At 42.3% G+C, this 18,203-nt stretch overlaps 1 protein-coding gene across 1 annotated transcript in view; it reads left to right on the top strand.

The window, feature by feature from the left end:
• Foxo3 (forkhead box O3) overlaps positions 1 to 18,203 on the top strand; it is a 114,878-nt gene that overhangs the window by 82,368 nt on the left and 14,307 nt on the right. The window contains exon 3 of the mRNA XM_090338327.1: positions 11,913 to 13,348. Coding sequence (XP_090194453.1) covers positions 11,913 to 13,313 — 1,401 coding nt within the window. The 3' untranslated portion in view covers positions 13,314 to 13,348. The remainder of the gene's footprint in view (positions 1 to 11,912; positions 13,349 to 18,203) is intronic.

Genomic DNA, 18,203 nt, shown 5'->3' with positions numbered 1-18,203 from the left:
TTGGCCCAATGTCTCTGCTTGGAGAGCTGTAGCATGACGCCAGTTGTCTGTGGACCTAAATAGTTCTGCCAGGGACAGCCAGGTTATACTGCCTTAACTTGGGCTAATTCTTCCTGAGCACAGAGCCACTAAGTATGTTACTGAGGAAATCCTGAATACTTAACGGTGTATGGCTGTGATCATGTTTGATACCTGCCTAGAAGTGGCAATCCCAGAATAGGTTAGGACGTGCCAGTCATGCCTCTTTTGTGGACTGAGAGGAAGAATATTTCAGTTGTAAACAGGTTTAGCAGTTATGTAGATCTGGTTCCGTCAAGGCCTGCTTCATGACTTGTCATGGCCTCACCTTTCCACTCCCTGTCATGGTCATAAAGGAACACATGCAGAACATTTGATTCCATCACATAGATTTTGAAGTTTTCAGTCACCTGTTGCTGCCCTCCTGAGCCAGTTGAAAGTCTTCAGAGGAACACTCTTGTACCAACCTTTACATTTAGCTTTAGGCTTGGTTTCTAGTACCACCGCCTACTGGACAAGTTGCTTAACCTTTCTATGGGGTTTTTCCCCAGCAGATTTGTGTTGAAAATAAAATGATCAGATTATCAAGCACAGAGCATCAGCAGGCACTAAATACATTAATTTCCTTTACATTGCAGGTGAAGTAGTCTCTATTTTGAATTTCTCTTCTTATGAACAGGCATGCTTGGAGGAGACTTAGAGCAAGGAAAGGTGTGTTATTTGTGGTTTTGAGCACGCCTCTGAGAACTAGGAGCCAGGCTAATTACTAAGTAATGAGGGCCTATGACATCCTAATACAGGCTGGGAGCCACCTCTTATCCAGATGGATCTTAGACCTCTGCTGTGGCCTTGCTCCATCCAGTAGTCTGCACACTGTCATTTCGTTGTTCTTCTCATCCCTTATTGTTGGAACCATCAGCCTGCACATCAGACTATATCATCATGATTTAGCACATAGGGTGATTCTTGTCAATCTGAATGCGACCCAAATGTTACTTCAGACTTAGTAGAAGTATATTGTCCTCACTCATCCAAGTGTCATTCACTGTCTTTACAGCTTTATCACATTGCATTTTAAAATGCCTTATTTTGTGTTTTTCTGCACCCTTCCCCCTAATCCACTGATGGAATAAGGCTTTTAAATACTTACTATGGTCCAGGCCCTAGGCCAAGTGCTAGGATTATATAAGAGATGCTATCTAGTTTTAAGTGTCTAATTTGTATTACCTTACTCACGTTACAACATATGACAGGTAGATTGTTGGTGGGTGGAAGGATGGATGGAAGATAGGTAATATCCATCCTTGGTGCTCTCTTCACTTTATAATCCATTCAAACTGGTGTAGCAGCCCAGATATGGGACTAATGATCTGTTTCTGAGTGCTATTACTTTGATACCTCAAGCCCAGGGTTGAAAATACCTCACATTATTGCTGCTTACTAGCTGGTTGAATGCAGATGTGGCCCTGCACCTTTTGGGTTCTTAGGTCTTTTTTTCTCTAAAGTTAGGGCTAATGTTGCACAGCCTCTCCGTTTCCCCCAGTATCACTTTATACAGAGCTTACTATCAAAATTGTTTTATGCCATGAAAGTGAGTGTGAAGTTTCTGATGTGTTTCTGAATTCTAGATGCATATTTCAGTGCTCATTCAGTCTTTTCATTTCCACACACAGTAAGTTTTCAAAGTGGAAAAGAGGTAAGGCATTATTTTTTTTAATCTAACTGAAGATTGGGTTAATAAAACTATTTTTGCTTTTCTTTTCAAAGTTAGTTTCAAGAATGTTCTAACTCCTTGGCTTTTAACTCTTTGAAGTGTTGATTGTATATTGTTAGGTGTGCATAGTCCTAAAATGTTTCAGGAACTTGGATTTGCCCAGCCCTTTAAGGACTGTGAAACAGTTTGAGTAACACCAGAGGTAAAGTTTGGAAAGAGCAGAGCTGGCCACACACTATGAATTTAACCTGCTTTCTGGGAACTGTCATTCATTGATTCTGCCCCTAGCTGTTGCTTCCTAAGTTTGTGGATAGAAGTGCTTGGAGTGGGAAGTAGCCTGGGAGGAGAGAGGGGCTGCAGGGAATGGGTGTGGGCTGAAGTTGCAAGACTGCCAGGGTTCTGTGTGTGCCTGTGCCGGAAGTGCAGGTTTGGCTGTGAGGAATGGAATGTTCCTTCTTTCCCTCCAAGTGCAGAAACAGCTGTGGAAGAGCTTGAAAAGAAGATTGCCAAGTAAAAAAAGAAAACAGAATGAATATGAAAATCCTCATTAGAAAATCTAACAAACCTCTGTGTAGTAGAATCGTGACCATCTTTCATATGCCGTTTAGAAGAATTGGCTTCTCATCCAGGATTTTGCTTTCAGTTGAAGGCAGGATAAAAAGTTGTCTAACTTTGTCTGCTTCCATAGGAAAGTCTAGGGTTTTCTGGATAGAAAATGGATTCATTATTTTGATGACCAGATGTTTATTTTATTCCTCCAAATGAGGAACCAGAACCTGTGTCATTTGCTTACAGCATGAAAATTTTAAAAAATATTCATTTCTAAAGGAGATCTCGGGGTAGAAAATTGTTGTCAGTGAATTTAACTGGAAGTCTTGTTTCTAACTGGAAATATAAGCCTATAGCCAAATTCCAAACTATTTGTTTTAGAACATCATCTTACAAATGTCCCCTAATGGTTTAAACTTGTGTTTTAGACAAGAATGAGAGTAGAGTTAGACCGGATCATATATTGCACATCAGAGTTGATTGTACAATCTTTTTTTTTATTTTTTTATTTTTTATTTTTTTTTGCCAGTCCTGGGCTTGAGCTCAGGGCCTGAGCACTGTCCTTGGATTTTCTCAAGGCCAGAGCTCTACCACTTGAGCCTCAGCACCACTTCCAGCTTTGTTTCTATGTATGTGGTACCGAGGAATCGAACTCGGGTCTTCATGCATGCTAGGCAAGCACTTTAACCACTAGCCCAAACTCCCGGCCCACAATCTTTTTTTAAAATGAAGACTTACTGACATTCTTTCTCAATCTGAAAGGCTTCTTTTGGTTCACTGTAAGGATACTACCTATGAGATAAATTTATAATCTCAACTTTATGCTTTATGCTATCATATTTTCTATATTTGCTTGTAAACATCAAATTAGCCCCACAGTATATAAAAAATCAAATCGAAGAGACTATGCCAATAAAAATCAGACTCAACAATATGTAAGAAAATTACCCTCTAGTTAAGCCTGATCAATCCCTAGTTTTGTAAAAATCCATTGGCCCTCTTTTTCCTATCTTTGCATGCTAGGTGAAGAAGCACCACAGGGCAGAAAGAAGCAGTGTAAGATTAGGATTCTTTCCCAGATATTTAGTCATTTGTAAGCAAAAACAATTTACCTCTATTTCAAACCCAAGTACTGCTGGGGGTTGGGATAAGGGAGACCTTAATTACCCAAAACAATTTCTATCACTTTCCATTTTCCTCTGCAATTATAATTACAACATTAATCTCTGACACCACTTCTCACCTTCATCTTCTAAGGGTGGAAACCGAGGTTTAAAGAATATCATTAAGTAGTCACCAAACTTAGGAAAACTAGGAATTATTGAGTTGGAGTCAGATCTCAATGGGAAGTTAACATGATGTGGGGAATGATGTTCCACCGGTTCTCAGCCCTGACATTAGAATAATCTGAGGAGCTTTACCACCATGCCTACAAGCAGGCCCTAACCACACCAACTGAATCAGAAGCTTTCAAAGTAGAATGTAAATGAATACAGTCTCCACCTATGATTCCAGTGTGCAGCCACTGTGAAGAATGCCACTGAGGAGAAATCAAAGGCCTGATCCAGAGAGCTGCTTTGAGAGAGAGCTTACGGCTAAAGACTTAACAGCACCTGCTCAGGGCCTGTCTTTGGCAGAGAGCTGTCTCTTTACATTGCTCTGCTGTGGCACACTGATCTCTAGGCCTGCCTCTGACACCATTTCCATTGGATTGCTCATATAACCTTTGTCACCTGTGGTTCCACAGATGTATCTGTTGGATACATCACCTTCTTGATTATAAATTATCAGCCCTCACGAGTCAAGCAATGATACCTACTTGATATGCTGATAACTGTGCAAAGGCAGATGAGCATTGCAGTTTGAAGGTGGTCCTTAGACGTACCACTGCTCCACCCTCTGAAATCCCTTTTAAGGACCAGTAGACACCTGCAGGGGCCTAGGGACAAATGGTGGACCTGGCTCCACAGTTAACAACCACTATGTACTTTGTTGCTTTATAGACAGTCTAGAAGAGATAGAAAGGGGGAGAAAAGGAGGGGGGAAGAGAGAAAGAGAGGAGGGAGAGGGGGAGAGGGAAGGAGGGAGGGAATACCAACAGGAATTTTTTTTTATTAGAGAATTTATTAACGTTGATTTTTACATCATATTTTAAATGACAAGTTTAACAAACAAGTGTTCAAGGAGGGAATCTCTACAATCACAGGGACTTAGAATTTAGAACTTAATCAAAATTAGGCTAAGGGTTTGTATGTCATAGAAACATTAATTTATGAAATAAAACATGTCTATAGAGTCATAGGTTTTTATGTCTATAAAACAGGGATTTTTTTAAGAGTTAAATTATACGACTTCTTTTATTTTTAAAGTGAGTAGCTTTCTTGTTACTATTGCTGAGAAAGATAAATTGATACCACATGTTGCTTCCAGACAAAACCTCGTCTATGCTCCAGGGGAAGCACATGCAGCTGGCGTCTGGGCTAGTGGACAGTGTCCACAAGGTAAACAGGACTTGGAAAGGGCCAAAGAAGACATAAGGGTAGCAATTGTGAAGACATTTCCAGTTACTCCCGACTAATACAGCACCTTTAAACACTTCCAAAAGTTTGGAGTTCTTTCATGGAAGGAACCATCCTCTCACCTTTTGGCATAAAGCATATCGTGCCAGGAAGACCAAAGGTTAAGGTTGGCGATGTCAGCACTGCCATATATGGGGTCTGCCAGTTGTTGCAAGCTTTGTACTTGGCACTCTGCTGACTAGTGTGTACACAGAGCTTTGTTTAATCTTTGCAAAGATCCCAGAGGTGGACAGAGCATTTGAACCCCTGTTTTTCCACAGGGAAGCTGAAGTTAAGATTGTAGGCAACAGTCAAGAGGCCCAGCACTGCCGTGAGCTTTGAGTATTCATTCAACATTGTATCTTCCTCTACGAATGATTTTGCACTAGGTGTTGAATTATCTGCTTTGTAAATCATTGGTAGGATGCTTTTTCAGGCTGCTTCTAGCATCTACCTATCCAGTCTCCATAAGCAATCGGCATAAATGTAGGGAGCATGGACACAGGCATTTGTAGTAAGCAAGAAGGTAATAATTACTTGGTGCTAAGAAGTGCAGACATCTTTGTGCTAATTATTCGGGGAGGTCTAGTCAGAGGAAGCTCTAGCCAGTGCCTACACAGTGCGTCAGGGATGACTGTGAGGTGTGCTTCCTCCATGTACCCGCTGCCCATGCTTCCTTGAAGGAGATCCTAGCTGCAATGTGCAGGACCCAGGTTTGCCAGCTTTCTTGCTAGTGAACCACACCTAATGGGTTTCTGACCCAGGGCAGGCTTGCTTCAGTGTCAACCATTTTGTAGAAGCAGAGATTGACATGAAGATGAAATGGATTGTATTTTTATCTCTGCTTTTGTTTGGACACATTGTGACAAGAGTTATCTCGAGGCACTGTGAATCTTTAGGTCCAAGTTGGGAGAAAACTGGTATATTGGTTCCTGAAGCTGAAATTGCTTCCTAGAGATGCTTGTTTCCTTGTTACTCATCAGCATCTTGATTACTAGGTAGTGGGTTTAAATAATGAACTGTTGGCCTGGTCTTAGGCTGTTAGTAGCTTCTGGGCTCCTTTAGTAAGTAAATGGAGGGGAGGGAATGGTCTGAGCTTCAGCAGCAGGAGCCTGGTTAGTGGGATGTAACTAATTACTCTTAAGAAACATTACCTCCAGGTCTCTAGCCAACTCACAGTGTTTTTCAAACTGTTTATCTAGGCACAACTTAAAAAAAAAATAGTAATTGTAGTTCTTTTGAATTATTTCCTCAATTAACTTCACCTCCCAGTCTCCAAACAAATGTAATCTTAAGAATTTTAGATTATTTGGTAGGATGATACATAGGACTGTGGGAAATTATAGAATATTTTAATATTTAAGGGATTGAGGAAGGGAGGGACCTTTTGGAATAAAATTGAAAGTTCTATCAGTGGAGAAACATCACAGTACTGGTATTTTACTTGGCATTTAGTTATTTGCCTTTCCTGCTTCACCAAAACTTAGATGGAAAAGCTAGTCCTGACTTCTGAGGAAAACAATTCATTTCTGGCATTTGACTTTGGCAGGACTTGGGGCATTTGAAGCAGAAACAGACAGATGAGCCATGTTTATGGGCCATTGTTAGTGCCCCACTTTCAGATTATGGACAGCCTGTGTGAATAGAATGCTGCTGAGATGGGGGCTACAAGGATAGTGTTGGCCCAGTTTCTGTTTCTGTTGTCTTAAGTAACGAGAAAAACCTGTCTGCATGCTCTGTAGATATATGCCTTGGGCAATCTATTCTGCCACCCAGATCTCTAAAATTTGAGTCAGAAGACTGGCTACCCACTGAAACTAGTCCCTCATAAGGTAGAATTTGTTTCAGAAACTGAGGGTAGTTCTACCCTTAAAGAGGCCACCCCCCTGTCCCCTTAGAGACAACACTGTGGTGGCTGCAATACTTAAGAAAGCCTTGCTGTCCTGCAGGCTTGCTCTCCAGAAATCTTAAGTCCTTAAAAAATATATTCCCCCCTGGGGGAGGCAGGTGGTGGTGGTGGCTCATGTCTGTCTGTAATCCTAGCTACTTGGGGCTGAGATCTGAGAATCATGGCTTGAAGTCAGCCTTTTCAGGAAAGTCTCTGAGATTCTTATCTCCAATTAACTACCAAAAAAGCCAGAACTAAAGCGGTAACCTTGAACAAAGAATCTCAGAGGCAGACAGGGCCCAGATCCTGAATTCAAGCCCCAGTATTGAGCCATACAGACACACACACACACACACACACACACACACACACACATGTAGTGGGGAGAAACACCAAATTTTTATCCCATAATGCTTCATAAATAAAATTAAAGTTAATATAATAATGTCTTTATATCTTTCTTAAATGTTAGTTGCTTTAGGAGCTACGGACATGGTAATGGAAATACAAACATAACTATATAGACATAAAAACCTATGACTCTATAGACATAATGTTTTGTTTCATAAATTGATATGTTTCTATGACATACAAACCCTTAGCCTAATTTTGATTAAGTTCTAAATACTGAGTCCCAGAGATTGTAATTAGAGATTCTCTCCTTGAACACTTGTTTGTTAAACTTGTCATTTAAAATATGATGTAAACATAAGCCATATAATGAATGCTTGTTGTTCTTAAAAAAAAAAAAAAAAAAGTTAGTTGCTTTAGGGCCAGAAGTTTAGCCTAGTGGCTAAACTAGAGTGCTTGCCTAGCTTGCACCAAAACCCGGGTTCGATTCCTTGGTACCACATACATAGAAAACCAGAAATAGTGCTTTGGCTCAATTGGTAGAGCTCTAACCTTGAAAAAGCCCAAGGACAGTGCCCAGGCCGTGAGTTCAAGGCTCAGGACTGGCAAAACAACAACAACAAAAAAAACCTTAGTTGCTTTAGATGGCTTTCTTGATTAGATGGTGACTAATGGATAGTTAGGTAATGGGCCTAGGATGGGTTTTAGAAAAAAAAATCGTGAGATTAGAGTTGGGAAGCCTAATTTCAGCTTTGGCTCTTTATGGACCACCTATGGAGTCTTGTGTTAAGCTTTTTCTTGTCTCTTAGACTGAACTTTCATTTATTAAACTAGAGCATGGATATACAAACAGCAGCCTTGTAATGAGAATTAGACAGTGATTCTGGAACCTAAGGCCCAGTAATAGATCAGGCTGGATGCTGGTAAACCCCTCAGATCTTTGTCCTTGCAAGTGGGGACTTGGATGAGTGGTTTGTCTTCATGGTCCTCCTTTCCTGCCTTCACTCCTATGGTTCTGGCCCTCAATATATGTATTCCAGCCTCTTACCACATTCTCTTACAGTAGCTTAATATCAGTCTCCAAATTTAACTAATTGTAATTTGTAATTGCATAAAATTACCCACATGTGTTGCTAGGAGTTACAGAGTAATAGAAGGCCATCAGAAAATACATGTAATACATTTTTTGTTCCACAAATCCTTTTTTTTTTTTTTTTCAATCAGTCGTGGGGCTTAAACTCAGGGTCTGAGCACCGTCCTCGGACTTTTCTCAAGGCTAGATAGAGCTCGACCACTTGAGCCATAGCACCACTTCCGGTTTTTTTTTTTTTTTTTAATGTAGGTGGTACCGAGGAATGGAACCCAGGTCTTCGTGCATGCTAGGCAAGCACTCTACCACTAGACCAAACTCCCGGCCCAACAAATGCTTTTTAAAGGGGGAATAGCTGGTATTTAACAATTGCTCATTCTGGTTAACTCTGGGTGTTGGTATAGCTCCTTTTAGAATCTAAGCAAAGGAGACTGGCAAGGTGGATGTAATTAGGGACGTGTCTGCAGTGTCCTTGTAACTTCAATACCTCTTGATTTTTTTTTTCATGTGTAAGTTTGTGTTTACGTTTTTGTTTTATCTGTGAGTACTCACTAGTGGAACCCCCTTGAACTTGCCTCTTCCCTGAACTCTGCAGACTACATACCAAGATCATGCTTAATGCCTGTTTCCCAGAAAAAGTGTTAGCCTTTTCAAGGAAATATAATTCTGAGCCATTAATAGAGTTGCCATTATTGTCTTTAAAAACTGCAAGCATGAAAGGGAAGCAGGGTACGTGGTTAATTTGATTCATCAGATACTCAGCATGCTGCCTGTTTTCTTCTCTCCCATACATCTTGACAGCAGTTGTAGAAATGCCAACTATGACCCAAGATTGCTGATGCTCACTCCTCAGCCTGGAGTATAGTTCTTTCTGGCATGGGAACATACATAGGAAACACTGAGTGTTTTGGGTCATTTACTTATGGTTTTAAAAAAACAGCTCTTGCTGTCTTTTTGTATTTTAAAAACATTCTGGTAGACCACATGTATTCATATCTTTACATAAATACCAGTTTAAATTGCCAATTTAAAAATATGGTAGTTTAAAAGATAGTTCATATTTAATATATGGCAAAAGGCAGTATCTTTTGTCTTCAACTTACAAATAACTCATCTGGCCTACAGATGCTCTTCCAGATGTGGAACCATACCATCAACTTCCCCCCCCCCCCCGCCCTTTTTTTTTCCTGCACAGGGAGCATTTTACAGATCAGAATGAGCTAGCCCCAGGCCACGAGCCCACTTGTGGACTCTGCACTTCACAAGAGATTGGTCAGAACCCTCTGACTGCGTAGCATGCTTTGGCTTCTGAAGTGTATTATCATCTATCGTCATTATGTCATCCCTGGCAGGATGTTATCAAGGCTATAATGAAGATGGAGCGCTGCAGTTGTTGTAGACTGATTAAATGATTTGTCTGGGGTGGAGGGGGGGTCACATGGTTGGTTAGTGGCAGAGATAAGTCTGAATCTGGGTCATACCTGACAACCAGTTGTATCTACTATGTAAGGAAGAAGGTATTTTTGCAGACAGACTTAAGAATGTAAACTTTTTGCTGGGTGCTGGAGACTCATGCCTGTAATCCTAGCTGCTCAGGAAGCTGAGAACTGAGGGCCAAAGTTCAAAGCCAGTACACACAGGAAAGTTGGTGAGACTCTCAATCTCCAATTAACAACCAAAGAGTCAGAAGTGGAGCCCACAGCTCAAGTGGTAAAGCACTAGCCTTGAACAAAAAAAGCTCTGAAGAGGGCATAGGCCCTGAGTTCAAGCCACAATTCCTGCTTTCTCTCTCTCTCTCCATCCACCCATCCATACATATGTGTACACACACACACAAACACATACACGTGCACATACATAACTTTTATTTAAATAGTTTTAGATATATAGAAAAGTTACAAAGATAGTACAGAGTTTGTGTGCCCCACGTCACTTGTCCTCTATTGTTAACATCTTACGTTGTGGTACCTACATCTTACATTGTGGTACCTACATCACAGTGGTGGACAGTATTGATAACTGTGATGAGGTAAAGTCCATATATTATTCAGATTTCCCTAGCTTTTTCCTAATGTTCTTTTTCTGGCATAGGATCCCATCTAGGCTACCACATTGCCAGTAATCATTATGTATCCTTAAGCTCTTCTTTGTTGGCAGGCATTTTGTAAATGTCCTTTAATTGAGATTTGTTTAATGTTTTTTTTTCCCCATAATTAGATTGGAATTGTGGGTTTGGAGAAAAAGTGTCAAAAATAAGCAAATTTTATATTCATTTTATCTAAAGGTGCAGACTACCGACAAGACTTAACTCTTTTGGTGTTAGCCTTGATTACCTAGCTGAGATAATTGTCAGATTTCTCCCTCTTTTTATGCCATACTCCTTAGACAGAACCTTTTACACTCAACCCATACCACCTTGAGGGAGGAGTATATACATTATTTGAATTCTTCCAAATTGGAGATTTTCCTGTTTTTTTTTAAACCAACCCAGAGAATCTGACTTACCATTCTTGTGTCTACCAGATATGACATAATAAGATGTGAACAGATGGGGTGGATGGAGTCATGGGAGGGACAGGTAAAAATTCCCACTATTCTGAGTTCATAGAAGTAGTTAAGGACCATGAGGAGAGGACCATGAGGGAGTAAAGTGCTCACTCAGATGATGAATTTTTCAGGGAGCTTTGTTGCAAAGTACAGGGAAAGGAGTATGAACTCTAGTATAGGAATATAATTATCCTTTCGACAATCAACCTTATATTGTCAATAAGCGTGCCTGTTCCCAGCATCTCCTGGATATAAAACCATCTCCCATCTTTCTAGACATGAAACCTCCCACTTAACTTGCCTCTTTATTACATGACTGGCAGGAAGTCCATGTAGATGATTGTCTTGTAAATCATTTTTAGTTGTTAACACTGAAGAGGCTCAGCTGAGTGCCAGTAGTTGACTGCAGAATTCCTAACTACTCTAGCTTAGAAGATGAGATCTGAGGGTCTGTCCCAGCTGGGGCGTGAGTCTTTGAGACCCTTCATCTTCAGTTAAATAGCAAAATGCTAGACTAGAAGCATGGCTCATGGCTAGAGCACCAACCATGACCCCCCAAAAAAAGGCAAACAAGAGCAGTACTCGTATTTTTTTTTTTAAGGCTTATAGCCAAGTATCAATGAATGGCTCATGCCTCCAATCCTAGCTACTCAGGAGGCGGAGAATGGAAAGATCATAATTCAAGGATAGCCTGGGCAGAAAAAAACCCTGAAACTCCATCTCCAAAATATCCAGCAAAAAGCCATGCTGAAAGAGTAGGGCTTAAAAGGTAGAAAGCTGCTTTTTTTTTCCTCTTTATCTTATGTGGTTACTGTCTCTGACTTTGTTACCTGGTATAGTATATATACATTTATTTGTTTATTTGAAGTAGGGAAGGCTTAGGAGAAAACAAAATGGTGGTGGAGGGAGGAATAAAGGGACAAAACATGAGAAGGGTTACAAGGTTTGAGAAGCAATGTAACTATAACCCCTCTATACATTACCCCCAACAATAAAATAACAATAAAAAAAAGAAGTAGAAAGCCAGCTGAGCAACTGTGAGATGCTGAGTTCATACCCTAGTATGACACCTCCCACCCCTATCCCCCCAAAAAAGTGGAGAGGCTTTAAAACCGAGGATTGTTTTGTGTTTCTTCTGTGCACTCAGCCTTAGACCATCGTGGCTCATATATTAACGTTTTTTCCTCTCTCCTACAGAACTCTATCCGGCACAACCTGTCACTGCACAGTCGATTCATGCGAGTCCAAAATGAGGGGACTGGCAAGAGCTCGTGGTGGATCATCAACCCCGATGGGGGGAAGAGTGGGAAGGCCCCCCGGCGACGAGCTGTCTCCATGGACAACAGCAACAAGTACACCAAGAGCCGCGGTCGTGCGGCCAAGAAGAAGGCGGCCCTGCAGACTGCCCAGGAGTCAGCAGATGACAGTCCTTCCCAGCTCTCCAAGTGGCCCGGCAGCCCCACTTCCCGCAGCAGCGATGAGCTGGATGCGTGGACAGACTTCCGCTCGCGCACCAATTCCAATGCCAGCACAGTCAGCGGCCGCCTGTCACCCATCCTGGCAAGCACAGAGTTGGATGATGTCCAGGATGACGATGCACCGCTCTCCCCCATGCTCTACAGCAGCTCAGCCAGCCTGTCACCCTCAGTAAGCAAGCCATGCACCATGGAGCTCCCGCGGCTGACTGACATGGCGGGCACTATGAATCTGAATGATGGGCTGGCTGAGAACCTCATGGACGACCTGCTAGATAACATCACCCTCCCGTCATCCCAGTCATCACCCACTGGCAGCCTCATGCAGCGGAGCTCTAGCTTCCCATATACTGCCAAGGGCTCCGGCCTGGGCTCTCCAACCAGCTCCTTTAATAGCACGGTGTTCGGACCCTCATCTCTGAACTCCCTGCGCCAGTCTCCCATGCAGACCATCCAAGAGAACAAGCCAGCCACCTTCTCTTCCATGTCGCACTATAGCAACCAGACACTCCAAGACCTGCTCACTTCGGACTCACTCAGCCACAGCGATGTCATGATGACCCAGTCAGACCCCTTGATGTCTCAGGCCAGCACTGCTGTGTCTGCCCAGAACTCCCGCCGGAACGTGATTCTTCGTAGTGACCCAATGATGTCCTTTGCTGCCCAGCCTACCCAGGGGAGTTTGGTCAATCAGAACTTGCTCCACCACCAGCACCAAACCCAGAGTGCTCTTGGTGGCAGTCGTGCCTTGTCGAATTCCGTCAGCAACATGGGCTTGAGTGACTCCAACAGCCTTGGATCAGCCAAACACCAGCAACAGTCTCCTGGCAACCAGTCTATGCAAACCCTCTCGGACTCTCTCTCAGGCTCCTCCTTATACTCAACTAGTGCAAACCTTCCTGTCATGGGCCATGAGAAGTTCCCCAGCGACCTGGACCTGGACATGTTCAATGGGAGCTTGGAATGTGATATGGAGTCCATTATCCGTAGTGAACTCATGGATGCTGATGGGTTGGATTTTAACTTTGACTCCCTCATCTCCACGCAGAACGTTGTTGGTTTGAATGTGGGGAACTTCACTGGTGCTAAGCAGGCCTCATCTCAGAGCTGGGTGCCAGGCTGAAGGATCACTGAGGAAAGGGGAAGTGGGCAAAGCAGGTCAGTGCCCAAGGCTGTGGCATATTAATAACAAGGAAGATCAGCAGAGCACCTGTCCTCTATTTAACTGCCCCAGAGAGCTGTAGGCCAGCGGTATGCAGTCCTGTGGCTCCCAGCCAGTCACCCCAGACTTGTACTTTTAAATGAGATAGGGCTGCTAGGTACCCTTCCCACTGCTCAGGAGTTTTACTAACAGTCAGAAGAGTACACACATGCAGAGAGGTTCCTTCTTTGCCTCTTGCAGCCTGCACTGAGTTATGGCACAGAGCCTTCCCGCCACCCCCTGCCGGGTGGGTGGGTGGATGGGTGGATGGATGAATGGATGAGAGCCAAAGGAGAAGGAAAGAATAGAAGCTTAGGTCCTACTTCAAGGTGAAGGATCACAGCTCCAGGGCTCCCTTACAGGCACCCAGATCCAGCATTCCCTTGTCTGCCACATGAGGAGACATCTCTTTATCCCCTCCCCCCACACAACAGACAACAAAAGAATGATTTGTGGTGGTGGAGCATGTGTTTTTGTACTCTTTGCTACATTATATTATGTTAGATTATTCTTCACTGCTGACTAGGCATCTGGATTAGTGTGCAGGACTTAAGCATTTATAAATAGAAAAGAATGGGGTTGGAAAGACAAAATTTTATATGAAGGATCAGTTATTCATGTGCTTCTCCTTGTTATTCAACCTATAAATGATGTCAAACACAGAGTGGCATGCTTGTGAACCAATGGTGGTAAAGAAGTTTGATTTGGGAGCAGAATATTACTACTAGCATTTTGTAGCTGCTGTCATGGGCATGTCACTTAGCATGTGCTCTTCTGTTGCTCATTTTTATAACATGAGGGTAATGGTCCTAGCTACTCCACAGGGTTTTGCAAGAATCAAGTGCACAAAAGTATATGGAGGTGCAAGTAGACAAACATACTGACAGCTGATCAAATAGGGAGGCCAGACAGGTTAAGTACTTTGCCTAAGGTCACACAGCTGGACTCGGAGTCCATATTTCTTCAAGTGGCTTGACCCAGAGTAGTTCCTTGTTTTTTCAGTTGGTACAAAATGGGACGTGCTAGAAAGCTTACCCTGGAACTATCCTTCTAGAAAAGTGAGGGAACTTTGGGGCCGTCTACTAACAGGTTTCTGCCCTAGACACTCCAAGCAAAAAAGCTCTACTTTGTTACAGTTCTGAGTTTGTTTGGGTTGTCCCTCTTACCCCACTCCCCTTTAACTTTCATTCTCAGAAAACTGCTTACTCCCTTCTTTAAATTACATGAAAGAGAAAAGGAATTCAAAGCCATAAAAACCCACTCTTGTTAACCCTCTTCATGAAAGGAGCTACAAGGGGCTCCTACAGTTAGCTCACTGAAGCCCTGGGTCGCTGTGGAAAGGGAATGTCTGAGAGCCAGCACTGTGAGCTAAAGCATCTCAGCTTTCCCAGGCAAGAATAGGCCCCTAATGGAACCCGGACATCTGCTCTCATCATTTAATGGCCCTTGAGCTGGTAAAGACTGTAATGGAAGCTAAATAGGATGACAGTGCATCCGGGCCAGCCAGTGCAGCTCCTTACCTTAACTTGAGCTGATGGAGGTTTGTCTTTAGAAATTTAGATATTTGGCTTTTGAAAAAATAAATCGTTTGTCTTCTTGGAAGAAGAGGAATGTGTGTCTTTTAAAAACACTGTTTTAATTTGGCTCTCAGTGTAAGGAAGCCACTTCCTAGTTCACTGAAAGAATGAGTTGAGCAGAAAATGTGCCATCCATTTTTGTGTGATATAGTAAGCATAGATTTCCCTCGTGTGTGTGTAATTATGAAAGATTGTACAAAGATCTGTTAAGGGAGATTTAAATATATTAGCTTTAAATCTTTATTGGCTAAGCCATAATTTTAATACTGATAAATTACTGCTTTGGGCATGATGCATTTCATCTGTGTGCCCTGGTGGAAGCTGAGTCATTTAGTCACCTTCTCCTCACAATATTTTGGAGAAGGTTAATTTGAGAGGATATTTGAGTTACAAAGGAACCAGCCAGGTCTGACACCACTTATGTAATCCCTACTCGCAGAAGACTCATCAGTTTAAGACCAGCCTTTGCTACATAGCAAATTTTAAGGAAGCATGGCAACTCAAAGCAACTTGCCAAATCTCTGTGAAAGGAAACCAGCTCAGTATAAACTCAGGGCAGAATATGGACAGTGGAAGCCCCTTGAAATGAATTTCTCCTTTCAGCGTGCAGGAGCATGTGTGGCTGGAAGCATCTTTTAACTTTTAAGCTTAACTTGTAGCTTTCACTTTATTGAAGACTCTTTAAATTCAGAAAATAGGCCTTAGAGCAGAATCACAGACCTCTTTCCCCAAATTAAGCATCCCAGCTTCCCAAGAGCTCTTCTGCAATGACTCTTGTTTGCTTCTGTTTTAGTCCTCCATACAGATTACATCTCACTGGAGGGGTCCTGTGGCCTTTCTTGAGGTGGTCCTGGAGTAGCTCTGTCTAGATGACATTTTGCTGGAGAATTATATTGAGGTGCTCCCTTGGAACTCTCACAAGCAGCTTTCATTTTTGGGCATAAGTAAAATCCTTTGACCTCTGGATCTGTCTGCAAAAGAGAAGTTTCCGTACTGTTTTTGTGAGTGACAGTCTTCCCTCAGATGTTCCTGGGCATACACACTGATAGACCGAGGCTCTTTAAACTCTTGATCCCTCTTGAGTTAGCTGTCTCCAGGGAGGGAAAGAAGCTTCATTCTTTCCCTAGTGTGGATGTCAGAATCCATAGCCCTTTGATTTATTTTCATCTTTTGTCAATTGGAGACCCTTTTAGGGAACAGCTCAGAATGTAATTTCGTCTTTAAACTACTTGGTAATAAGGATTGAAAAACATCTATCAGGAGAAGTCACATGGAAAAGAGAGGGATCATTGGCTTCCTGTTTTTGTCACTAGCCACATCACTTAGAAATCTCTTTGAATGTTAGGGGTTTTTTTTCTTAATCTGTGAAAACAGAAGAGAAACATAGAGTATTACGGGTATATCATATGTATAATTAACCTGAAACCTAACATTCTGTGTATAAAATGATAAGTACTGATGCAGATAAAGGAAACTGTGATTTATTAGTATAGAATTAGAATTGGGAATTGATGTGTAGGCTACTTCCCAAGAGGGGGAATCTGTAGTGTCAATTTGATTGATGTTTGAAGGTTGCAGTTCTATCATGTCTTTAAATTTTACATTCATAGGACTAATTTTAACCAAATACGGGTAGCATTTGATATTTAATATATCTGAAGTCATGTTTTTCTTTTTTGTTGAACTTAGCCAGGATGCTGCCCCCTGAGCTCTTCAGCTCAAGGCTACTGCCCTACCCCTGGGCCTGGGCATTGTCCCTGTGCTCTTCATCTCAAGGCTGCCACTGTACCCTTGAGCCAAGCCCCACTTCCCATTTTCTAGAGATTAACTGGAGATAAGAGTCTCAGGTCCTTTTGTGCCCAGGCTGGCTTTGAACCTTGATCCTCAGATCTCAGCCTCCTGAGTAGCTGGGATTATAGGCGTGAGCCACCGTGCCTAGCTGAAGTCATGTTTTACTTGATGTATGTAGGTAATTTCTATTTTAGGGGATGTGATATATAGCAAACAAGAATCTGTGCTAAGGGCCAGGACTTTGGCCTAATGGTAGAGTGCTTGCCTAGCACGCACAAAGACCCAGGTTCGATTCCTCGGTACCATATATATAGAAAAAGGCTAAAATGGTGCTGTAGAGCTCTAGCCTTGAGAAAGCCCAAGGATAGTAGTGCTCAAGCCCTAGGACTGGCAAATAAATAAACCTGTGCTATACTGTCTGGGAAACATACCCAACTATTTGCCTCAGCTGTAGTCTGAGTAACTGTGTTGTGCATCAGAGATCTTTATTCTTACCTCTTTAAGAAGCTTAACATCTCACCTGCCATTCATGAGATACCTGGGCCTTTCTAGTGTTAACAGTAAAGGAAATTTGAGACAGCTGTGAACAGGGATTCTTTGTAGAGGCTGGGGCAGCCATACATGTTACTGTCCCCTGGAAAGCAGTGACATTAGCACAGACACTGCTCTTCCTTGGACTTGTTGGTTTTATCATCTACTTGTGATGCTTCTGGCTGGCCTGCTAAGCGTGGGGCAGAGCCTGAGAGTTGTCCACTTAAAGCAAGTGCATTTATAAATAGCTTTATGTTAGAAAATTCTCTCTTGGCCATGGTACTTATTGTGGACTATCAATAAATGGGTTAAACATCACAATCAATAATTGTAATTCTTGTGAACTATAAACTTCTATTAAATGTTTCTTTTTGAAGTGTTTTCCCTGCCCAACATTCAGTGCCATATGAATACTATTTTCTGTACGTGGAGTCTTCCCCTGGGGTCATCTGCCTCTCCCCGGCTGCCTTTCTGTGTGGGGAAGGGAAATAGAGTTATCAAGAGCCACCTCTGTCCTTGTTGGAGTGGTTGCCTACTCTTGCTCTCTTCTGCCTTGGCAAGGTGGGGTGATACTTGCTGGCTGCCTTTTGTCCCCAGACTTAAAAAGATGAAGGTTGAATTTTATTCAAAGGTAGAAATTTTTCTTATCCTTAAAAGAGATATCACTTGGGCTGGGAATGTGGCTCGGTGGTAGTATTTGCCTAGCATGCATGAAGCCCTGGGTTCAATTTCTTAGTACCATATACACAGAAAAAGCTAGTGCTGTTGGTAATAGAGTGCTAGACTTGAGCAAAAGAAGCTTAGAGATCGTACTCAGGCAGAAGTATCACTTACTTTACCCTTATTATTGATGTGTTCATTTGATTTCAAAGTCTTGCTTTACCTCATCCTCTCAAATGTTTTATACTTTAGA

This window comes from Megascapheus bottae, chromosome 8 (assembly GCF_031878675.1).
Source record: "Megascapheus bottae isolate mThoBot1 chromosome 8, mThoBot2.hap1, whole genome shotgun sequence".
In the NCBI taxonomy this organism is placed as follows: domain Eukaryota; kingdom Metazoa; phylum Chordata; class Mammalia; order Rodentia; family Geomyidae; genus Megascapheus; species Megascapheus bottae.
This window is presented reverse-complemented; position numbering and strand designations above follow the sequence as displayed.